This window comes from Entelurus aequoreus, linkage group LG16 (assembly GCF_033978785.1).
Source record: "Entelurus aequoreus isolate RoL-2023_Sb linkage group LG16, RoL_Eaeq_v1.1, whole genome shotgun sequence".
In the NCBI taxonomy this organism is placed as follows: Eukaryota; Metazoa; Chordata; class Actinopteri; order Syngnathiformes; family Syngnathidae; genus Entelurus; species Entelurus aequoreus.
This window is the reverse complement of record NC_084746.1, coordinates 25462916-25489051: the sequence shown is the minus strand read 5'-3', so window position 1 is coordinate 25489051 and position 26136 is coordinate 25462916. Positions and strand designations below refer to the sequence as shown.

Genomic DNA, 26136 nt, shown 5'->3' with positions numbered 1-26136 from the left:
GATGGAGTGGCCAATTATGTCACTTCCAAACCTGAAACTAATTGAGCACCTGTCCTCAAGTGGAACGAAGGGAAAGTGGAGGAGCACAAGGTGTCTTAAATGACAGATTGGAAGAGGATTCTAGTAGCAAGATTCTCTCAATTCAATCCCCCAGAGATATTAAGGCACTAGTTTGGAGTCACTTGCGTGGCCTGCTTTTGAAAAACTATGCTGCCATACAAGCTGCCCACTGACCACTCTAAAGCAGAACTATTCCAGGGGCTAAATCCAGCGCAGGAATGACATCATACCTGTCCCTGAGTTTAATTCAAATTTTGGAAACAAACATTTTTGCAGCACATTCCTAAACCCTATTTAATAGAGGACCTTGGACTACTGTAAACCCATTTAACCTTGCATTGAAAGTTTAATCAATCTAGCAAATGTACAACACTGGGGTCCAAACTTGTGATTTGTATAACTGAGGCGTTCCTCAAGGCACCCCTTTAAGTCCTCTCCTTTTTTGGCAGTTACATGTATTTTGACAATGTGATTAATGTAACTAAGGTGTTGCTGTAGCTTGTTTACCTCAGGTGCAGTCAGTAGTCATTTATTCAACTTTTTTAGGTATATTTCATATGGTGAGATAAATAAGATTATCTAGAAAACAAATGGATGGATGGAATACATTCAGAATGTTTATTATGGTTCTTCTTCTTTGTACTTTATAAACCCTTTAAGTTTGAAGCGTTTCTTGAATTGGATCATATTAGTACATTGTTTGATTTCTTTGCTTAATCCATTCCATAATTTAATTCCACATACTGATATAGTAAAGGTATTAAGTGGTCTTTGCAGTGAGTAATAATCAGTGATGTTGGAAAAAAAAAAAAGCGAACTACGTGAGGGTTTTTTAAAATTAATGCGCCGCGTATGCTTAAAATGAGCAAAATAGGTAAATATTGAATGTTATTATAAATGTGCCTGTTACTACATTACATATATACTTACATCATGTATATCACAGGTGTCAAACTCAAGGCCCGGGGGCCAGATCTGGCCTGCGAAATGGTAATAATACGCTTTTAATAAAGAATATTTTCTTACAAATGATTTGTTTTTTTTCATTTTGACATTCAAAAGATACATGAACTGCATGCGTATCTTTATATACATATATTTTAAAATGTAATATCTAATAATGCAACAAAATGTTATCATATTTAAAAAAAATAAATAAATAAGTACTTGAATATCAGCTTAACTTATGATTTCAAAGCAAGTTATCAAATTGTGCACTGTAAAAATGACAATAGACTTTTTTTTGTTTTTTTTACAAAAAAAAACAACTTTGGTACTGTTTGTGTTTTCAGTAATACACTATAAAATCAACAACTCTAGATTTTACTGTAAAAGAGTGGTACTGTTTTTCCATTCAATTTCCAGAAATATTCCGTAAAAAGACACTGCAACTTTTATGATAAAATTCTGGCAACTGAGCGAGTTTTCTTTACACTAAAATCTTTTTTTTTTTTTTTTTTAAACAAACGTAAAAAAAAAAGCAAATAATCAAATACTATATCATGAGCCGAATCCTTATACTTTCTTTTTTTAATCATATATTTACAAGTGGCCCTTTGAGGGCAGACAAAACTGCGATGTGGCCCTCAATGAAAAGAATTTGGACACCCCTGGGGTATATACAACCCTGATTGAGGTGTTTGGATGTTTTCAAAGGGTTTATAAGCAGAATAGAGCAACTCCTATTGGCTCCATTGTAAGCAGACATTTGATCGCATTTATTTAATATTTAAAATGCATTAAAAAAAAGAAAACCATTGTCTTACATAGGGATTGTGAATGATAGGCAACATTCCAAAAGAAGTGCAGTTCCCCTTTAAAGGCCTACTGAAATGAAATGTCCTTATTTGAACAGGGATAGCAGAACCATTCTATGTGTCATACTTGATCATTTCGCAATATTACCATATTTTTGCTGAAAGGATTTAGTAGAGAACATCGACGATACAGTTCGCAACTTTTGGTCGCTGATAAAAAAAGCCTTGCCTGTACCGGAAGTAGCGTGACGTCGCAGGTTGAAGGGCTCCTCACATTTCCCCATTGTTTACACCAGCAGCGAGAGCGATTCGGACCGAGAAAGCGACGATTATCCCATTAATTTGAGCAAAGATGAAAGATTTGTGCATGAGGAACGTGAGAGTGACGGACTAGATTGCAGTGCAGGACGTATCTTTTTTCGCTCTGACCGTAACTTAGTGTGGAATCCAAAGAGCCCTTGTACCTTTCTCCTTTTTCTATTGTGGATCACGGATTTGTATTTTAAACCACCTCGGATACTATATCCTCTTGAAAATGAGAGTCGAGAACGCGAAATGGACATTCACAGTGACTTTTATCTCCACGACAATACATCGGCGAAGCACTTTAGCTACGGAGCTAACGTGATAGCATCGTTCTTAAATGCAGATAGAAACAAAAGAAATAAGCCCCTGACTGGAAGGATAGACAAAAGATCAACAATACTACTATCAGGAGACACCGAACCAAACACTGGACCTGTAACCACACGGTTAATGCTGTACCGCCTGTCGAAGCATAGCAATGCTGTTGCTAACGGCGCCATTGAAGCTAACTTAGCTACGGGACCTCGTCAGAGCTATGCTAAAAACATTAGCGCTCCACCTATGCCAGCCAGCCCTCATCTGCTCATCAACACCCGTGCTCACCTGCGTTCCAGCGATCGACGGCGCGACGAAGGACTTCACCCGATCATCGATGCGGTCAGCGGCTAGCGTCGGATAGCGCGTCTGCTATCCAACTCAAAGTCCTCCTGGTTGTGTTGCTGCAGCCAGCCGCTAATACACCGATCCCACCTACAGCTTTCTTCTTTGCAGTCTTCATTGTTCATTAAACCAATTGCAAAAGATTCACCAACACAGATGTCCAGAATACTGTGGAATTTTGCGATGAAAACAGAGCTGTTTGTATTGTGATACAATGTGTCCGAATACTTCCGCTTCAACCATTGGCGTCACGTGCAAACGTCATCATATCTAGACCTTTTTGAACCGGAAGTTTCCCGGGAAATTTAAAATTGCACTTTATAAGTTAACCCGGCCGTATTGGCATGTGTTGCAATGTTAAGATTTCATCATTGATATATAAACTATCAGACTGCGTGGTCGGTAGTAGTGGGTATCAGTAGGCCTTTAAGATGTCACAATGATTACGTGTGTTGTTTTTTGTTTGTCTTATATATCCAAGTTTACTTTCTGTAAAGTACTCAGAAGTAATAGAAATTCTTGTAGCACTGACTTAAATCTTTAGTTTCAGTACTGATCCATAATGAAAGACAACTGATTTCCTCCCTGACTAGAACATTCTTGACATCTAGCGGGGCTTCCAACACCCAAATATGAAATTGCTGGGCAATAAAAAGCAGAATTGCAAGCATGTGTTGCAAAATATTGCAAGAAGAGAGAATTTTCAGAGCTTTAAGAACGTAGGGTGCATCACGATCATTACCGAATGCAGCTTAGATAGGCTCCAGCGTCCCTCGCGACACCTAAAAGGACAAGCGGTAGAAAATGGATGGATGGATGAATGAAGTAAAGTCAGCAACATAGTCCCCCTCAGGGGCATCACTAGCTTTTAAGGACAGGGGGGGCTTAGCCCCCAGGAGATGCACAGGATGCGAGCGAACATAGCGCACGAGCACAACACTTCACAAACGGCTAACAGAGACTTAGAAATTAATCGTTGTTATTATTATTATTTCAGTCGGTTTATTTTCAATGTGTGTTCAGTACAACAACAAACATGGGTTTGCACAGTGACATTTTGTTTACAGCATCAACAAGAAACAATTACTTGCATGATCCTTCAAGATACACTGACACACAATGAAAGTCATGGCATTAGCCTCTATGTTATTCATTCACAACATAGAGGCTAATGCCACCACTTTCGCTCACAATACAATAATTGTTTGTTCCCAAATATTTAGAAGTTGCACAGATTACATTTTGGGCACATATGTGACTAAAATGGTTGTAAATTCAAGCCCTGGAAATATTACTTAATTACATGAATTAAAGTAATATCTGGATTGGGATAATTTGGCTTGTATATAATATATTTATATATATATTTTATGGCAAGCCGTTAAGGAAATTAAATATATATGGAAGTCTGAATAGAAATGAGAAACTTTTATATTAAAGATTAAGATTAAAGTACCAATGATTGTCACACACACACACACTAGATGTGGCGAAATTTGTCCTCTGCATTTGTCCCATCCCCTTGGGGAGCAGTGGGCAGCAGCGGCGCCGCGCCCGGGAATTTATATACTGTAAATAAGAAAGACTTAGAGTCCGTCTGCTGATCTGAAAAAGAGCCAAAGCTGTCAAAGCGCTGAGGGACCATCTTCAAAGTGCAATGCTGAAACAAATAATGCAAACAATAAAATGTAACTTCCAAGGCTTGAGACTAATGTAATCCCATCGTCCCGGGGACAGTAAAAAAAATGCACGGGACAAAATGAAATGCTCCCCGGGACGATGGCTTTTAACCATTTTTTTTTCTTTTTCTTTTTATGTATTTATTCATTTTACATTTTATATTAAATGTATTGGTTTTTCCACCCTCTGAAAATCCTATGAAATGTTTAACAAGCCATCCTGTAATAATACAACAGCTATTAATGTAACAATACAATAAGACAAATATATTTAATTATGTTTTTTTCATTATTTTAACAATAGGCTAATATACTTTGTATAGATTCTACAAGAAACACAAAACTTAAAAAATAAATTATTTACAATTGCAGACACAAGGTTCTTGTTCTGCAGTGCTGTGTGCTAATGTGCTTCGTACACCTGCAGGACCGCAAGCAAGGTCGCAGAGAAAATGCGGACTGGATTTTGAGTGATGTGGGCATTTTCTATATGAACAAGTGGAATGGATTGGATAGCGACGCACTAAAGGGGCTCTCTACCTTACGCTATGAAGTGAGGGGAAACTGAGTGAATAATGACAGGTTATATGATTATTTATTTAAACTCATATTCGGGCCACTTTATAATGAATATGTCAGCATGTATTTGTAAAAAAAAAAAAAATTGAATTTTTTTCATTTTATTTTTTTAACACTAAATTATTTAGGGGGGCTTAAGAAAATTTTAGGAGGCTTGAGCCCCCCTAAAATAGGCCTAACAACGCCAATGGTCCCCCTTGCACAACATAATTATTATTCCTCACTCTCTTGCCTTTTTATTTAGTCAAATATTTGTCAATATTGATTGGAAGTGGTGTGTGGCGACTAATCAATCCCACATTTCCCTGGTGAGAAGGGGATATAGCTTAGAAAACATTGAAGCTGCCGCTGCTGCTGCTGGGGTTCTCCTCCAGCTGACATGTGGCGCTGGAGGGAGCGCTTTCTACAATGCTCAGCCAGAATGTCAGCTGGGCCCCAGGGAGAACGTATTAAAGTCATTTGGTCGGTACATATTGGCGCTGCCAGTTGGGAGCCATCCTAAAGGCCTCCGTGCGGAATGAGAGTCACTCCTGTGGGGAAAACGTCAGTAAACGGGCGTCTTTTGCCATTCCTGATGCTTCCTGTGCCTCCCAAATGCAAGGATGATAAATTGCTTCTGAATGAATCGGCCATGGACAAATATCAGTCGAATGAATGTGATCGTGTCAGAGCTCCTTTTTCATTGCTGCTCTTGTATCTTACTTTAACGCAGCAGGTGTGAAGTCTAAACTACTGTACATCAATATAAAACAGGTTAAATCTATAAAGTCTAAACGGCTTCATTCACTAACTGTGTTAAAAAAAAAGATCAATTAGAATAATACACAATGTTGGATATAGAGAACATACAAACCCTTTATTCATTGAATCACAAATATTGAAATTTAACGATTTGTTGCATTAGCAGACAGCTAAAATGATGCACAAAGCAAACTATAACCTGCTACCCAAGAATGTACAACAATTATTCTCAACAAAAGAGGAGAAATATAACCTTAGAGGAAAATGTAATTTAAAACATGTGTATGCTCGTACAACACTTAAAACCTTTAGTATATCAGTATGTGGAATTAAATTATGGAATGGATTAACCAAGGAAATCCAACAAAGCACCAATATGATTCAGTTTAAGAGACTGTTCAAACTACAAGTGTTCACAAAGTACACAGAACAATAATTATGTTGAACATCTTGAACCCTTTTTTTTTTTTTTATTGAGACAAAGATAATTTATGTATTTAGTATTTGTTTACTTACTATGGTATACTATTTGTTTATTATTTATTTGTTCACTGTTCTGTTACAGAGAACAAAGAAATAGGATAACATTGCTATGGTATGAAAAGGGGTAGGATTAAACAAGATCAGCTTCTTCCGACTCCTTTTCGGACGTGCTGTAATGAAACAACTGGAAATATGTGATGAATTACATTGTATCGTATGCATGTTCGAAATAAACTGAACTAAAATGAACTTCTAAAGTCACCAAGTACGAGGGCTACAAAAGCATATAACTGCCAGAGCTTCTAAACACTGTAAATTATTTGCCACTTGCCAAGATTTAAAATTGTATTTCTGGGAAATTCCATAGTTTTAGGAGCTATTGACGTATTTTTAGTCATCGACTTTACAGCACAATCTTAATTTTAGCATGCATGAGATTACATTTAGTCTATTCTAGTTTAGAAATGTTCAAATTGAGAAAATAAACATTCAATCTTGTTTAAACATTCTGCAACATCCAGAGCAGTGACGTGCGGGGCCTCACCTGCCATCATGGAAAGAAAAAAAATGTAAAAAGAAAAAAAAAAAATTAAATTGTTATATGTATTCAGTGATTATACTATAAAGTTATTTTCCATTTAACTTCACCAGTTTTAGATTATTTTTATTCAAAATCGCTGAATTTTCACATTTGCCGTTCAAATACTGAGAGGAGACGGTGCGGTGATCAGCAGCAGTTGAGGCACTTGTGCCTCACCATGGATTGCGGACTCGGCTAACTGCTGGCCTGCTGTGCAGTGAGACCGTATTGCTATATGAATTATATTACACATTTCCATAGTTTAGTTAGCTGAGGTATATAATGTACAGTGTATTTTGTCAACAACTGTATGTGTGTAAAGTACTTCTTGTGCTGAGCGATCATAAAACTGCTGCGAAGACGCACTGTGGGAGGCTCGCAGTAACCCCGCCTCCTTGTGCCAAGCACCCCCGCCGCAGAATGCACCGCCCGACGGGAGCGCCACACCAACCAAAGCCCACACCCAAACCCTCCACGTGCAAGACCGAATCCACCCAAAAAAAGTCACTTAACAACAAGCCAAAAAGTGCAAAAACAACAATGATCGCGCCGGAGGAGCCGTGAACGAGTGCAGGGACACAACATTAGGTACACCTGCAGGCTGCAGCACGGATTTCATACTTCATTCATTCACAACTCCTCCAACACGAACACCACTGTTCCCGCACTTAAAAGTAAAGGTAAGACCATAATAACGTTTTTTTTTATTAAATGTGCTTTTTTGTGTGCTACAGTTTGTATGTGTAAAGTTAAAGTTAAGTTAAAGTACCAATGATTGTCACACACACACTAGGTGTGGTGAAATTTGTCCTCTGCATTTGACCCATCCCCTTAATCACCCCCTGGGAGGTGAGGGGAGCAGTGGGCAGCAGCAGCGCCACGCCCGGGAATAATTTTGGTGTTTTAACCCCCAATTCCAACCCTTGATGCTGAGTGCCAAGCAGGGAAGAATGCTGGTGTGAGCTTTTAAACATAACCCGTTAACTGCTGCCAATCAAATGGTGAATAAGATACTCTTTAGGGTTCATATGTTTGTAAATCTGACTGTGATGAAGTCAGTGCCTCACCAGTCATGAACCTCACCGCACGTCACTGATCCAGAGAATGCTTAATTTAAGAATTGCAACTTGAATGATGCTTGTTTTCAGAATAAAATACTTATTTCTATCTTAAAAGTCGTGCTGATTTCTAGATTTACGAATCTTAAATTAGGATGTTTTATAAAGTAAAATTAAGTCGCTGCATGGACAGATCATTTCTCACTAGTCTTTAGTATTTTTTCCCCAGCTTGTAGTTTGTCAGCGCTTGTATGCGGTGTGAGTAACGCAAACAACAACTGTGGCAGGCCGGAGAATATTGAATGTGCTGTATTTGTGTGAATGCCACATGTGGTAATCTGATTCATCTATTTCGTCAAATTTGGTCCGCCCTCTTCTGCCAGTTTTCATCTGATCGGAACCGTTCGAGTCTCAAAACGTTTGGTTTGGTCAGAACAAATTGGCTACAGTTTTTTTTTTACAATATCAATTCCAGGTTTTCCAGGACATTTTTCCAATTGAAAATAAATGGGACATTTTTCTAAATTCCCACATTTCTCAACGTATTCAAACCATTCCACTATTCACACACGCCACTCACCTTGGACGTTCAAGCCAACATGTTTCCCGCTTCCAAAATTGGTTTTCCCAGAATTACCAGGAACTTTTCCCCATTGAAAATTAATCAAATCAAATCAAATCAACTTTATTTATAAAGCACATTTAAAATTTACCACAGGGGTAGCCAAAGTGCTATACAATGGGCAGGTTAAAAGATAATACGAGTATCGAGCAAACACAACACAACACAAACAGAACACGATAAAAAAAAAATAAAATAAAATAAAATAAATAAAACATAAAAACAGGTTCACAGCAGGTGTATTATGGGACGCCATTGCAGGATGGATATCACTCAGTGTTAAAAGCCATGGAACAAAAGTATGTTTTTAAGAGAGATTTAAAAACAGGAAGAGAGGAGGCTTTTCTAACACTCAGAGGTAGGTCGTTCCAGAACTTGGGAGCAGCAGCGGTGAAAGCTCTGTCACCTCTAAGCTTCAGCATAGGGTCAGGGACCGTTAGTAGCAGCTGATCGGCTGATCTTAGGGATTGGGTGGGGCAGTAAGGCTGAAGGAGGTCGGAGAGATATGTTGGCGCGAGGTTGTTTAGACATTTAAAAACAAATAAAAGGAGTTTAAAGTTGATTCGGTAACGCACAGGGAGCCAGTGAAGGGACGCTAATATAGGGGTGATGTGCTCACGTCTGCGGGTCTGTGTTAGCAGACGAGCAGCAGAGTTCTGCATGAATAGGCAATATACAAACCGCTCCATATCCCACACTAGCTTGATCCTATCTTGCTGATTGTATTGTATCATATGTCCCGGCCAGAAATCTGCGTTCTAAGAACTCCGGCTTATTAGTGAGTCTGTGGGCTACATAACTTTTTCTATTCGGGCTCCAGTACTCTAAAACACCCTACAGTTAAATAAATAAATGATAAATGGGTTATACTTGTATAGCGCTTTTCTACCTTCAAGGTACTCAAAGCGCTTTGGCAGTATTTCCACATTCACCCATTCACACCAGCTACCAGCACCCATCAGGAGCAAGGGTGAAGTGTCTTGCCCAAGGACACAACGGACGTGACTGGGATGGTAGAAGGTGGGGATTGAACCCCAGTAACCAGCAACCCTCCGATTGCTGGCACGGCCACTCTACCAACTTCGCCACACCGTCCCAGTTAGGGCGTTAGAGATGCTACTGTTAGAATAATTATGTATATATTATCACACTAACTTTAGTATGCTTAAAGTCCGTTGCTTTAGTTATGAGCTATTGTGCTCAAGTTACACTTTTCAAATCTGTGCAAGGACAAAAACTTCTTGTCTGAGGGGTGGCCTCAGCCGTAGATGTTATCTTTGTTTTAGCCTGCTAACAGCCAAGGACTTCAAAGACCTCAACGAAGATAAGATGACAGCACACAGACGAAGCAGAGACTTTATGGACCTCAGGCGAAATCACAAGGCCCCCAGCACATTCCGTCACGTATTGTGCGTCCTGGACCTGCTTTGCATAATATATGTGACCACTCCTTTTAGAGGCGGCTTTAGTGTTGTTGACTGTGGAACTCCTGAATAAATAGAGGGATGCAGGAGCTGAACCTTAGAGCGTTAGGCGAGACTGTGACTAAATGTGCAGCTCCATGCGTTCTCCTCATGAGCTAAATTGAACTCTGTCTCTGCATGATTCCTTGCTTCTTGTCTGATTAATAGATCTCATCAGTGTTTGAACCTGACAGCTACCTCAGTAGAAGCATTTGCGTACCATCTGAAAACTCATTTGTATACACTAACCTTTAAATACACCCCTTTTTAGACCAGTTGATCTGCCATCTCTCTTTTCTGCTCTGCCCCCCTCTCCTGCATGACAAAGTTATCAGGTGGCCACGGATCGGTTCCCACAGAGGTATGCGCTAGCTGTTCCAAGTCGGAACCCGGGGTGGACCACTCAGTTGGTGACGTCTTCACTGCTGACGTGTCTCCATGCAGGAGGACCCCCTGCTGGCCTCACTATGGACTGGACTCTCACGTTATTAACCCTATCTACTCGGCATCCATTGGATCGGTCACTCAGGCGGGGCAGGGGGGCCCACACCTGCGATCCCTTCCAAGGTTTCTCATCGTTCCCATTGGCTTGAGTTTTTTCTTGCTCTGATGTGGGATCAGAGCTGAGGATGTTGTTGTGGTTTGTGCAGCCCTTTGAGACATTTGTAATTAAGGGCTGTATAAATAACTTCGACTGATTGATTGATTGATTGAATTCGGTCATTTGCTAAGTAGCTTGCCTGCTAAAAAAGTGTGCGTCCCCCGATTCGGAGCATTTGCAGTACAGTACCTCGGTTTTGATGATTGTTTTTTTGTTTCAGCAAACTTTTGTACAGGTTTTCGTATATGTCTCGGTTATTGTGCAGCCAAACATTGCGTGGAACAAACTGGTCAGTTTGCCTGCGTATCATTCCGCAGAATTGAGATTACAAATAAAAGAAAGAGCCAACAAAAGGTGCAAGTACAAGCACTTTTATAAAGAAAATGAGAAACGTGAATTCAAGAAAGAACTCAAAAAGAACTAGAAAAGTTCAAAGGTGGCTTTGGAGTGGCTCCTCCTTCGCCGCTCGTCACCGTCTTCGCCAACAAGAGTCTTCAATAAGGGTACAATTAATTGATTGTATTATTTTCTGCAAGTGCAAATGTAATTATCTTCTATGAAATATGTTTAGTGTTCATATTTTTGGTGTCGTTTACATCAGTGGTCCCCAACCTTTTTGTAGCTGGGGACCGGTGAATTTTTTAAAATTAATTTATTTATTTTTTTCATAAAGAAATACAATCATGAGGGCTTACGGACTGTATCCCTGCAGACTGTATTGATCTATATTGATATATAATGTATATATTGTGTTTTTTATGTTGATTTAATAAAAAATAAAAAATATATATATATAAATATATATATATATATTTTTTAATTGTATTTCTTGCCCGGTGGTTGGGGACCACTGGTTTACATTATTTCTTACCGGGCAAAAATTGCTTGGGTTTTCGTATGAACGGATTACCGACCCCAAAAATAGGATATATCACTTTATTGTATTTAAGCTAAGGGTTTTGTTTTTGTTTTGAACATGCATTAAAATGCTGCCTTTGAGTATTTTCGGTAGAGAAAATAAAAGAAGCACAAAGTGGCTAAATGTCAGACAAAGAAGCCCTGAGGCACACACAGGCTCTCAAACACACGCATTAAACGTTGCTAAAAGTCAAAGGTAGCTTTTACTACCTATTGCATGTTGTATGTTGACACAAAACACACTGGAATGTGTATTTTAGGATCAAACTAATACATTATACTCCTCTCCACCGTGTTCAATATGCATACTGTAGTACCATGACCTCTATTTTAGACTTCCTGTGTCTCTAATTGCTTCAACCTCCCTTCCTGACACTCTGCCTCTATCCACACTTGTCTCCGGGGAGGCTTTTGGCGTGTGCGATCGAAAATGACAGCAACGGCATTGACCTACCGGAAATATCCCAAGATGACCACCGCCACCACGAGAGACCCCAGAGAGACGGAGTAGCCCACGGTGTAGATGAGGTACAAGCGGTGGAAGACGTCCTGTTGGGAAAAGGTAATTGGTTAGCACAATAGCAAGAGTAACAAACCAGATACCAATCAATGAGGGTCAAAAAGCCTTAGAGGCGAGCGTCGTTAGGGCCACATCTGTCACTTTATGAAGCGTTGAATTTCACAGTGGCCTGGCGAGCAGAGTCTCACACCATGGTGATGACATTTGAAGGTAATGTTGCAGATGATGCTGTGGTTATGTGTCCGAGGTATTCACGCTGATGTAATTTGATTGAGCTAAATTGTGCACAACTCATAGACCATCGTTACAGCATCGAAGCACATACTGAATGTAACTATATTTAGTATGTATGTACTGTACATACTGAGAACCATACAATGAACCAATTTCTTTCGACTCAACAAAAGACACACAAAAGGTGCCTTGGAGGACTTTCCGGCATAAATGTACAAACCCCCAAACCAGTGAAGTTGGCACGTTGTGTAAATCGTAAATAAAAACAAAATACGATGATTTGCAAATCCTTTTCAACCTATATTCAATTGAATTGACTGCAAAGACAAGACACTGAACATTCGAACTGGTAAACTTTATATTATTTGCAAATATCAACTCATTTGAAATTTGATGCCTGCAACATGTTTAAAAAAAGCTGGCACAAGTGGCAAAAAAGACTGAGAAAGTTGAGGAATGCTCATCAAACACTTATTTGGAAAATCCCGCAGGTGAACAGGCTAATTGGGAACAGGTGGGTGCCATGATTGGGTATAAAAGCAGCTTCCACAAAATGCTCAGTCGTTCACAAACAAGAATAAGGCGAGGGTCACCACTTTGTGAATAAATGCGTGAGCAAATTGCCGAACAGTTTAAGAACAACATTTCTCAACGAGCTATTGCAAGGAATTTAGGGATTTCACCATCTACGGTCCATAATATCATCAAAAGGTTCCGAGAATCTGGAGAAATCACTGCAAGTAAAATTGAATGCCCGTGACCTTCGATCCCTCAAGCGGTACTGCATCAAAAAGCGACATCAGTGTGTAAAGGATATCACCACATGGGCTCAGGAACACTTAAGAAAACCACTGTCAGTAACTACAGTCGGTCGCTACATCTGTAAGTGCAAGTTAAAACTCTACTATGCAAAGCAAAAGTCATTCATCAACAACACCCAGAAACGCCGCCGGCTTCTCTAGGCTCGAGCTCATCTAAGGTGGACTGATGCAAAGTGGAAAAGTGTTCTGTGGACTGACGAGTCCACATTTCAAATGGTTTTTGGAAACCGTGGATGTCGTATCCTCCGGACCAAAGAGGAAAAGAACCATCCGGAACTGTTATAGGCGCAAAGTTCAAAAGCCAGCATCTGTGATGGTATGGGGGTGTATTAGTGCCCAAGACATGGGTAACTTACACATCTGTGAAGGCGCCATTAATGCTAAAAGGTACATATAGGTTTTGGAGCAACATATGTTACCATGGACGCCCCTGCTTATTTCAGCAAGACAATGCCAAGCCACGTGTTACATCAACATGGCTTCATAGTAAAAGAGTGCGGGTACTAGACTGGCCTGCCTGTAGTCCAGACCTGTCTCCCATTGAAAATGTGTGGCGCATTATGAAGCCTAAAATACCACAACGGAGACCCCCGGACTGTTGAACAACTTAAGCTGTACATCAAGCAAGAATGGGAAAGAATTCCACCTGACAAGCTTCAAAAATGTGTCTCCTCAGTTCCCAAACGTTTACTGAGTGTTGTTAAAAGGAAAGGCCATGTAACACAGTTGTGAACATGCCCTTTCCCAACTACTTTGGCACGTGTGGCAGCCATGAAATTCTAAGTTAATTATTATTTGCAAAAAAAAAAAAAAGTTTATGAGTTTGAGTTTGAGTTTATTTCGAACATGCAAGCATACAACATGATACATCACAATTTCCAGTTTCTCTTTTCAACATGTTCGAAAAGGAGTAGGAAGAAGCAGAGCTTATTTAATCCTACCCCTTTTCTTTTACATAACAGTTGCTAAAACTTTTGTTCACTTCCTGTTTTCAATTTATTCACAATATACTCCATAAGTAATCACAATAATTAAAACAATAATAAAAATAATAATTGGTGAAGTAAGTTACATTTCATATGATGAGATAAGTAAGATTATTTTGAGAGTGAAAGAATGGATGAATTAAGAAAATTCAGTATTTTTCTTTGTAATTTGTAAACACTTTAAATTTGAAGAGTTTCTTGAAGTGGATCATATTAGTACATTGTTTGATTGCTTTGCTTAATCCATTCCATAATTTAATTCCACATACTGATATACTGAAGGTCTTAAGTGTTGTACGTGCATATTTCAGGTTCTTCATCACGTACACAGCTACTCCTCCTCCATTTTTGTTGTTTCTGTTGATGTACACTACCGTTCAAAAGTTTGGGGTTGCCCAAACAATTTTGTGGAATAGCCTTCATTTCTAAGAACAAGAATAGACTGTCGAGTTTCAGATGAAAGTTCTCTTTTTCTGGCCATTTTGAGCGTTTAATTGACCCCACAAATGTGATGCTCCAGAAACTCAATCTGCTAAAAGGAAGGTCAGTTGTGTAGCTTCTGTAACGAGCTAAACTGTTTTCAGATGTGTGAACATGATTGCACAAGGGTTTTCTAATCATCAATTAGCCTTCTGAGCCAATGAGCAAACACATTGTACCATTAGAACACTGGAGTGATAGTTGCTGGAAATGGGCCTCTATACACCTATGTAGATATTGCACCAAAAACCAGACATTTGCAGCTAGAATAGTCATTTACCACATTAGCAATGTATAGAGTGTATTTCTTTAAAGTTAAGACTAGTTTAAAGTTATCTTCATTGAAAAGTACAGTGCTTTTCCTTCAAAAATAAGGACATTTCAATGTGACCCCAAACTTTTGAACGGTAGTGTAGTTTAGTTCATATCCTTCCAGATCAAAATCTATTCCTTTTTTATCATCAATCCATGTTTCTGTGACAGCAATCACTTTGAAGGGTTCGTTGATGTGTTCCAAAAAGTTCTTAATGTTGTTGTAGTTTGCATAAAAGACTCTGCTATTAAAATGAATAATTGACAATTTGTTATCACATTTAATGTTGCTATCATATTGATCATCTGTATAATAAAAACAATTATTACTGATGTGGGAGAAAAAATTTGTATCTGGATCTATATCATTTTCCGAATCCTGAACATCAAATATCTTGTCTTTGTAGTGCATTCAATTGAATATGGGTTGAAAAGGATTTGCAAATCATTGTGTTCCATTTATATTTACATCTAACACAATTTCCCAACTCATATGGAAACGGGGTTTGTATACCGTATTTCCCAGACCATAGGGCGCACGGTCTATTTTCGATCTTTTTTTCATATCTAAGGCGCACTGGATTATAGGGCGCATTAAAGGACTCATATTATTATTATTTTTTTTCTAAATGTAAAACACTTCCTTGTGGTCTACATAACATGTAATGGTGGTTATTTGGTCAAAATGTTGCATAGATTATGTTTTACAGATCATTTTCAAGCCGTTTTCTGACAGTCCCTTCCAGATGCGCCGTTTTGTGGGCGGTCTTATTTACGTGGCTCACCTTCGGCAGCGTTTTCTCCCCGTCATCTTTGTTGTAGCGGTGTAGCATGCAAGGACGGGAGTGGAAGACGTGTCAAAAGATGGAGCTAACTGTTTTAATGACATTCAGACTTCACTAAATCAATAACGGAGCAGCATTTCCTCATCCAGAAATAACAAGGCCAGAAATGTGTCCTGTGAAAAAACGTCCGACCGGAACTCTCTAATAACTAAAGTTTCTTGGGTGAATAATGTTAACTCACTACACCGGTATGTTTTAGCGCTTTCATGGCGAGTTTACTGACCGATATAAGTAAGAACTTTACACTACTTTATATTAGAAATGGCAACAGTGGAAGATGAACGTCCCATAACAAGAAGATAGAGTAAAAGAAGAAGCTTATCGACTACGGTGTCGGCGTGGACTACAAAGGCGGATTTTTCAGGAATTATGCAGATTCCAAATACAGATCAGCAGGTACCAGAGGTAAGAAAAGTTACTTTTGCATAATATTGCCAAACCAAATGCCAGATAATATGTCTTACCTTATACACACACCATAATAATACTCATATGTTTAATGCGCCGACATTCCATCAAGCGGTGCGGCTTCATAGCTTACCAAAGTCGTACTAAAACATTTTGATAGATTTTTGAGCGCCGTGTGTAATGTTCTATATTTTCAATGGAACATATAAAATGTTGGTGTTGTTTACTTGAGTCATATTGCCGTCATAGTGCAGTCTACATGTATCTCTTATGTTTGACTGCCATCAACTGGTCACAATTATCATTACACAATGTTCCAAATAAAATTGCTTCGAGGTCGGTAAGCAAAACCAAAATTATTCCATACATTAGGCGCACCGGGTTATAAGGCGCACTATTGAGTTTTGAGAAAAAAAAAAGATTTTAAGTGCGCCTTATAGTCCGGAAAATAGGGTATATATTTGTTTCTACGTTTAAAACTTTTCCTTGTAGTCTACATAACATGTAATGGTGGTTCTTTGGTCAACATTTTGCATAGATTTTGTTTTACAGACCATCTTCAAGCCGCTTTCTGACCGTCTCATCCGTATTTGCCATTTTGTGGGCTGGTCCTATTTACGTGCCTCCATTTTGACCGTGTCTTCTCCTCGCCAGCCATGTTGTAGTTTTTAGCGCTTCCATTCGGAGTCTACTGACATGTATAAGTTCGAACTGTATGCTAATTTATATTAGAAATGGCAATAATGGAGGATGCATGTGCATGTACGAGCCAGTCTGCTCGTACATGCACATTAGTGAAGTGAATTATATTTATATAGCGCTTTTCTCTAGTGACTCAAAGCGCTTTACATAGTGAAACCCAATAGCAAAGTTACATTTAAACCAATGTGGGTGGCACTGGGAGCAGATGGGTAAAGTGTCTTGCCCAAGGACACAACGGCAGTGACTAAGATGGCAGAAGCTGGGATTGATCCTGGAACCCTCAAGTTGCTGGCACGGCCACTCTACCAACCGAGCTAGACAAAAAGAAGGAGTTTATTGACTACAATGGCGGACTCGCGCAAAGCCCTTTGGCTGAAACTTTACCATATATGGAGATAGCCGCTCACGTCAGCGATGGAAAGAACGTCACACATGTGGCTAATTCCAAACGGCTCGTTTGGAGGAAGAATAAAAAAAAGACAAGATTGTTGCGTTGTAGCGATGGTTGTGTCACCAGGATGCCAAAAGACGGGAAGTGGCAGAAGCAGCGTGCAGGTAAGAGTCTTTTCATCTAATAGGGCAAGATACAAAACAAAGCGTGCCACTGAGAAGTGGACGAGAAGCTTAAGTGATAACTTAGAAATTGTGGAACACAGCACAGAACCTAAAAAGAAGAACAAAGAGAACCGACGTAATTGTGGCCAGCGGCGAACAATGGACCTGCGAGCGACGCGGGTATTTGAAGCTCTCTTATTTGCGGTCAGGAGCAAGTGAGCCCCCTGATCACTAATCAGAGGCAGGTGAAATTGATCAGCGCTTCTAATGACGAGAACGGGTAACTGAAGAGGGAAGAAGCCCTGTCAACAGAAATAGACCTCAAATATAAGAAAGCTATAGCCAACACAAAACAAGGCATGACCTGCGGGCAGTGTATGTACTTGACATGCTGATGTGCTCTTTTTGTTATTTAGGATAACTAAACGTTATTTACCCTCCAATCACATGGTAAACAATTCTACAGTAATTGGAAATAAAAGTGCATGTCCTTTTAAATGGTGACGTGCATCATATGTTATGATTACATTACAATATGATCACAGAATTGTGTGTATGGGTTATTTCTTCAGTTTAAGAGCATGATGTAGAAAAAATAGAGCCGAATATTATTCAAGTCAGTTATTGCATGTTGTTCTCTTGTGTGGCATTTTGAGACAAGAACATGTTGATTGACAGCCTAAAAGTAGAAAGTCTTCCTTCACTCGTAATTTTCACAGTCTTAGGGAGAGGTCAATTTCCCTTGTGGATGAATAAAGTTTGTCTAAGTCTAAGTCTATGCCAAATATTTTTTTATAGTATCTACGCCAGGGGTGTCCAAAGTGTGGCCCGGGGGCCATTTACGGCCCGCAGCTAATTGTTTACCGGCCCGCCACACATTCTGCAAAAATTGCAAAATTGATAATATTGCAAAAATTTAAAAAAACATTTTAAAAAAGTGGAATGAGGTGAAATCTAACAAGAAAAAGTTGCAATGTTGACACAAAGCTGCCATGCAGGCTGTTTTTTTTTTGTCTTTGTTTATTTTTCTTTTTTTTGCTATTGCTAAAAAAAATAAAAAAAATAAAAATCTATGTTATAATGAATTATTAGTTAAAAAATATCACTTTAAAATGTTTTATGTGGAAAAAATATTGCATATATTGTGTGGTTGCCATAAAAAAACATCAAAGTTTTATTCGACAAAAGAGCATAAAACAAACAAAATAATAGTTCAAATGTAAAATCGACAGATATATCTGAAGTTGATCTCGTAATTTAAGTGTTAAAAGTTAAAAAAAAACCTAATAAAAATGTATCACTTTATGAGTGGGGGACCTTTTGGATCCCAAATATATTTAGTAGGATCTTATTTAACTTTTCACTGTGATTACTCAAAAATATTAAATAATTAAAATCAATGGTGTCCTGCATTATTGATCTTTTAGGGCTCTAATTACTAAATACTGCATATTTCAGTTTTACTATAAAAAACAAAGTTGTCTTTGACAGAAAACCTTTTTTTTTTTTTTACTTTATATCAACCTCAAGTTGATATAGAGATTTACAGTAAGCGTTAAATTAAAAAAAAAATAATAATTTGACTTATTTTTAACAGTTTAATGACTGAGACCCTTTATAGTCCCCGGGAGCCCTAAAGGTTAAAAAAAAAAAAATCCATATATTTTGTTAAGGTTTGAAAATGAAAAATATCAAAATGGCCCCCGCATGCTCAAGTTTTTCCGTGTACGGCCCTCAGTGGAAAAAGTTTGGACGCCCCTGATCTACGCCATGCCTCAATGGTTTTTATTTCAAATTTTCGGGACTTATGCAGAACCCAACTACACAAAAACAGGTACCAATAGGTAAGAAAAGTGTTGCTTAATAGTTCGCCTTTAAGGCATTTATTGGTATGTTATGTCACATCATTATTATTCTTTGACTTGAAATACTGGGCAAAATTGTCAAATAATATATCAATAAATGTAAGGAGTTTTGCATTTATTTAGCAGACATTTTATCTACCGAGACAAAAAGCACACACAATATATTGGTAAGTTAAATATAAATCAGGGGTGTTCAAAGTGCGGTCCTTGGGCCATTTTTGCCTCACAGCCCAATTTTTGGCCCTCAAAAAGTTCTGAAAATTAAATGAATGCATTTTTAATGAGGTATATTAGATATAACAGTAACAACTATTTGCTTTGTCACCTTTTACACAAATACTACCATAACTATTATGTAAAAATAGATCAGCACACACTGATGTGTATTAGTTATAGCATCTTTAATGAGGAACAGCTGCCCGGGAGCCTCAGGACTGCAGAGACTGTTAATATTTAAACAAAAAAAGTTTAAAGGCACACCTTTTTAATCATGCTTTTTATTGATGATTTTGAACTCTTCTTAGGTTATTAATTTGCAAGCTTTTATTTTCTATTTTATTTATTGCTGTTATTATTACTAATATTCTTGCTATTTTGTGTTTATGTATATTTTTTACATTTAACTTTTACACATTTCAAAATAGGTTTAATCTAATTTATATTTGTTTTATATTACCAAATTTTTCGGACAACGAAGCACAATGGATTCCTTTCATTTTCTCAAAAGTGTGCCCAATGTACAGATTAATTCTGGTAGTGATTACCGACCTCAAAGCAATTTTATTTGGTATTCGGTGTAATGATGAGTGTGACCAGTAGATGGCAGTCAAACATAAGCGATACGTGCGGACTGCAGGATGACGCCTGTTCAATTGAAGTCAGCGGATTATCCATATATGATAAATATTTACACAAAGTACTTTGCGCGTCTGCTGTTGTAGTCTGATGATGCAGTCAATAAGCTCCTTTTTTTGCAAACTGCCTTGGTGTAAGAATCAATTCCATTTATTGTCAAACGCGGAAGTGAGCCAAACGTCTTTTCATGTCGTTCTCACCATTTCCGGGTCCTAAATGGCTGTCCAAGTGTACCAACTTGTCGGAATACGTCCTCAGACTTTTTCTGTCCAGGTGAGAGGCATCATTTATGATCTACAATAAACTTCGCTCTTATAATAAAAATTGACTAATACTTGGTTAATATGTAAATCCCGAAATGTAAATGGAGTATTTTTCGCGGTGTTTGGATGGCTATTTATTGGATTTTATGGACGAAATAGAGGACCACCCACTGTCACCACTGCAAGCAAACTTTTATTTACGCATGTTTACAAGTTAGAATGCAATTTAAAAAAAAATCCGTCTGTTGTCATGTCTTTTATAATGATTGTGAATGATGTGAAACTTCCAAAAAAAGTGCAGTTCCACTTTGTTTAGGTTTCACATTTTGATTTAAATTTAACATTTAGACTTGACATTTAGATTTAACATTTAGCACTCACATTTATGTTTCTATTTAAGATGTATATTTAATATTTAAGTTTAGGTTTAACATTTAGATTTAACAAATGCATAATTTAGGTTTAGATTTAACATTTAGATATTTATAATTTATAATTACATTTTTATATTTAAGATTTAGATGTGATATGTATATTTAGATAAAGCATTTAGGTTTATATTCAACATTTAGATATTACATTTAGATTTGGATTTAACATTTAGGTTCAGGATTGACACTTAGATTTAGATTTAACATTCAGGTTTAGATTTCAAATTTAGATTTAGATTTAACATTTTGCTTTAACATATTTAGATTTTAGATTTAGATTTAACATTTAAAGTCAACATTTAATTTAAACTTCAATGACCTATGGTCATGAGCTTTTGGTTATGACCGAAAGGACAAGATCACGGGTACAAGCGGACGAAATGAGTTTCCTCCGCCGGGTGGCGGGGCTCTCCCTTAGAGATAGGGTGAGAAGCTCTGCCATCCGGGGGGAGCTCAAAGTAAAGCCGCTGCTCCTCCACATCGAGAGGAGCCAGATGAGGTGGTTCGGGCATCTGGTCAGGATGCCACCCGAACGCCTCCCTAGGGAGGTGTTTAGGGCACGTCCGACCGGTAGGAGGCCGCGGGGAAGACCCAGGACACGTTGGGAAGACTATGTCTCCCGGCTGGCCTGGGAACGCCTCGGGATCCCCCGGGAGGAGCTGGACGAAGTGGCTGGGGAGAGGGAAGTCTGGGTTTCCCTGCTTAGGCTGCTGCCCCCGCGACCCGACCTCGGATAAGCGGAAGAAGATGGATGGATGGATGGATTCAATGTGATGAAAATAAGTTTAATGTGAGAAAAGTGAGCTAAATGTGAGAAATATATCTGCTAGAAAAGTGTGACTGGACTTTTACATTTGTCACCTCATACAAGGGTGGCGTTTTTCATCAACGCCATTGTGGGTTTTCTTCTTCTTTTTTTTTACTGGTATAAAGCACTTGGTGTGTCAATTAGCCTGTGCATGAAAAGTGATACATAAATAATGTTTGATTTGATTGAATGTACAAATTGTGTCAAAGTAGAATTTAGGGGGACAAAAACAATTCACAGGGCCCTACTCTTTAATACTGTAGACTGAAAGCTTTTGTTCTATCAAGATGTTGTTTACTTCCTGCTAAAACTAAAAACTTGTTTACATTGTTTCCGTTTATCTCAGCACTTGTTGCCGCTTCTATCTCCCCAAAGTGCGCGCGGATCACTCGACTGAAAACTGCCATAATAGTTCCATTTAAAGCACAACAAGATGAATTTGGAATATCACATGGGCCCTACAGTACATGCCAATCTAAGATGCCCTGCAAGGTTATACTGCAGCAAGTTTAGAAAAAAAAAAAAGAGAATTTCGATATCCTGGAGGTCCAACTTGAGTTTGATCAGCATGAGCGATGAAAGCAGTGAAGTGGAGCACCGACTGTGAGTCTTTATGACCAATCATCCATGCAGCTGAAATCATGCCGGAAGAAAACCTTTTCTAGCAAGGCTGCAGAGGAATCGTACATAATACAGAATGGTGAAAAAAAGGATGGATTTTTTTAAATTATAGATTACAGAATGGTGTACAAATAGTGTGAAAAGGACTATAATTCTTTTACGGTTTCTACAGGTATCAACACATCTAATTCAATCCTTTTTAATGTTGTTTTAGTGCCACTTAAAAATGTTTGGTAACACTTTAGTATGGGGAACATATCAACCATTAGCTAGTTGCTTATTAACATGCAAATTAGTAACATATTGGCTGATAATTAGTCATTATTAAGTACTTTTTAAGTACTTAATAATGCCTTATTCTGCATGGCCTTGTTATACAACCAGTAAGCCATTAACTAAGAGTCTTTCCTAACCCCAACCCCAACCCTAACCCCTAACCTCTAACCCTAACACTTACCCTAACCCTAACCCTTACCCTAACCATAACCCTAACCCTATGTTAAAGGCCTACTGAAACCCACTACTACCGACCACGCAGTCTGATAGTTTATATATCAATGATGAAATCTTAACATTGCAACACATGCCAATACGGCCGGGTTAACTTATAAAGTGCAATTTTAAATTTCCCGCTAAACTTCCGGTTGAAAACGTCTATGTATGATGACGTTTGCGCGTGACGTCAATCGTTGAAACAGAAGTATTCGGACACATTGTATCCAATACAAAAAGCTCGGTTTTCATCACAAAATTCCACAGTATTCTGGACATCGGTGTTGGTGAATCTTTTGCAATTTGTTTAATGAACAATGAAGACTGCAAAAAAGAAAGCTTTAGGTGGGATCGGTGTATTAGCGGCTGGCTACAGCAACACAACCAGGAGAACTTTGACTTGGATTGCAGACGCGCTATCCGACGCTAGCCGCCGACCGCATCGATGATCGGGTGAAGTCCTTCGTCGCTCCGTCGATCGCTGGAATGCAGGTGAGCACGGGTGTTGATGAACAGATGAGGGCTGGCTGGCGTAGGTGGATAGCTAATGTTTTTAGCATAGCTCTGTGAGGTCCCGTTGCTAAGTTAGCTTCAATGGCGTCGTTAGCAACAGCATTGTTAAGCTTCGCTAGGCTGGAAAGCATTAACCGTGTAGATACATGTACAAAGTTTAATAGTATTGTTGATTTTCTGTCTATCCTTCCAGTCAGGGGTTTATTTCTTTTGTTTCTATCTGCATTTAAGCCCGATGCTATCACGTTAGCTCCGTAGGTAAAGTGCTTCGCCGATGTATTGTCGTGGAGATAAAAGTCACTGTGAGTGAATGTCCATTTCGCGTTCTCGACTCTCATTTTCAAGAGGATATAGTATCCGAGGTGGTTTAAAATACAAATCCGTGATCCACAATAGAAAAAGGAGAGAGTGTGGAATCCAATGAGCGAGCTTGTACCTAAGTTACGGTCAGAGCGAAAAAAGATGCGTCCTGCACTGCACTCTAGTCCTTCACTCACACGTTCTTCATCCACGAATCTTTCATCCTGGCTCAAATTAATGGGGTAATCGTCGCTTTCTCGGTCCGAATCGCTCTCGCTGTTGGTGTAAACAATGGGGAAATGTGAGGAGCCTTTCAACCTGTGACGTCACGCTACTTCCGGTACAGGCAAGGCTTTTTTTATCAGCGACCAAAAGTTGCGAACTTTATCGTCGATGTTCTCTACTAAATCCTTTCAGCAAAAATATGGCAATATCGCGAAATGATCAAGTATGACACATAGAATGGATCTGCTATCCCCGTTTGAAAATCATTTGAGTAGGCCTTTAATAAGCAACTAATTAATGGTTCATATGTTCCCCATACTAAAGTGTTACCAAATGTTTTAATGCCATGTCCTACTGCAAATAATACATAGTCAAAAGTTTACAACTGTCTGCATACACACAATTGTAAGTATTTGACAATGATATAATATTGAATAGTTGAAATGTTTACATTAACTGCTACCATCTAGTGAATTAGAATTGACTCACAAGACTGTTTCATCTGAGAGTGTTTTGTATTTATTTTAGGGCGGTCAACTTTAATGGGTTAACGCATGTGATTAATGAAAATAAAGTATTGCGTTATTAAATATCAATGATGATTATTCACTTCAAAACAGAACTTTAGATACAACTAGTGTAACTTGTTGGTATTGCTGCTGCAAACGTTCTTATCATTGGCACACATCAAGTTTAAACTACCATCTTAAAGCGAAACACATACTCGAGCATGGCGCCGATAGTGTTGGCAACGAGCAACGAGCGACAAATCGAATTACTTTTTTGTGTCTTGGAGACTCTGAGGTGAAAGCAGGCAGCAGTCGCCGTCCTCAGCGAGCAGTGACGGGTGCTGTCAGTCAACAACACCTTGGAGAGGCACAATTACAGCAAGGATGAACCGACTGTACTACACAAACAAAGAGCATCAACTTGCAACTACAGAATGGTTGTGAATTTATTTCGCCTCCTGGAGAACATTGGATTTCTGTAAGTAATCACAACAAGCCGGGGTCACATCGTGCCGAAAAAAAATATCAGTCATCTGAAAAAGGTAAACAAACTTGTTTGTTTCAACAACTGTTTAAACTAAAGAAGAGTAAATGGTGCACAATGTTAAGTTGTTTATGAGTGTGTTTTAGAGATGTCCGATAATATCGGACTGCCGATATTATCGGCCGATAAATGCTTTAAAATGTAATATCGGAAATTATCTGTATCAGTTTCAAAATTATCGGTATCGGTTTCGAAAAGTAAAATTTATGACTTACGGACGTAGGGAGAAGTACAGAGCGCCAATAAACCTTAAACTGCTTTTGCGTGCCGGCACAGTCACATAATATCTACAGCTTTACACACACACAAGTGAATGCAAGTTATACTTGCTCAACAGCCATACAGGTCACACTGAGGGTTGCCGTGTAAACAACTTTAACACTGTTACAAATATGTGCCACGCTGTGAACCCACACCAAACTAGAATGACAAACACATTTCGGGAGAACATCCGCACCGTAACACAACATAAACGCAACAGAACAAATACCCAGAAACCCTTGCAGCACTAACTCTTCTGGGATACTACAATATACACCGCCCCGCCACCCCCTACCCCCCCTCCTCAACCAACGCCCCCCCCCCCCCCCCCCCAACCACGCCCACCTCAACCTCCTCATGCTCTCTCAGGGAGAGCATGTCCCAAATTCCAAGCTGCTGTTTTGAGGCATGTTAAAAAAAATAATGGACTTTGTGACTTCAATAATAAATATGGCAGTGCCATGTTGGCATTTTTTTCCATAACTTGAGTTGATTTATTTTGGAAAACCTTGTTAGATTGTTTAATGCATCCAGCGGGGCATCAAAACAAAATTAGGCATAATAATGTGTTGATTCCACGACTATATATATCGGTGTCGGTTGATATCAGAATCTGTAATTAAGAGTTGGACAATATCGGAATATCGGATATCTGCAAAAAAGCCATTATCGGACATCTCTAGTGTGTTTACTACATTATTGATTAGTAACTGTACCTTGTTTGCAGGAGCTGCAAAGACTCTCAAAATGCGCACGTAATTTTTACTATACTAATTTTCACCAAGTTTTGAGCAAATCAATGACTTGCAGTTCAGTAAAACATTTAGAAAACGTTCTTGTATGACATTCTGACCACCAAATTGCATTTGTACACAAATATTGGGGGGATTTCTTCAGCAAATTTTATTTATGCAAGCAAATAATATCCTGTGATTTAAATGATTAATCCCAGGTTTAGAGTGTGAATAATCTGATTTAAAAAAGTAATCACTTGACAGCCCAAATGTATTCATTTTTTTACGGCAGCTGACAGTTTTGGAGGTGACAGCAGAAGTTGCTTTGTTGGTCACGCCAAAAGA

At 38.7% G+C, this 26136-nt stretch overlaps 1 protein-coding gene across 1 annotated transcript in view; it reads right to left on the bottom strand.

The window, feature by feature from the left end:
* pth1r (parathyroid hormone 1 receptor) overlaps window positions 1–26136 on the bottom strand; it is a 211141-nt gene that overhangs the window by 49247 nt on the left and 135758 nt on the right. Inside the window, exon 5 of the mRNA XM_062022463.1 lies at window positions 11962–12056. Coding sequence (XP_061878447.1) covers window positions 11962–12056 — 95 coding nt within the window. The remainder of the gene's footprint in view (window positions 1–11961; window positions 12057–26136) is intronic.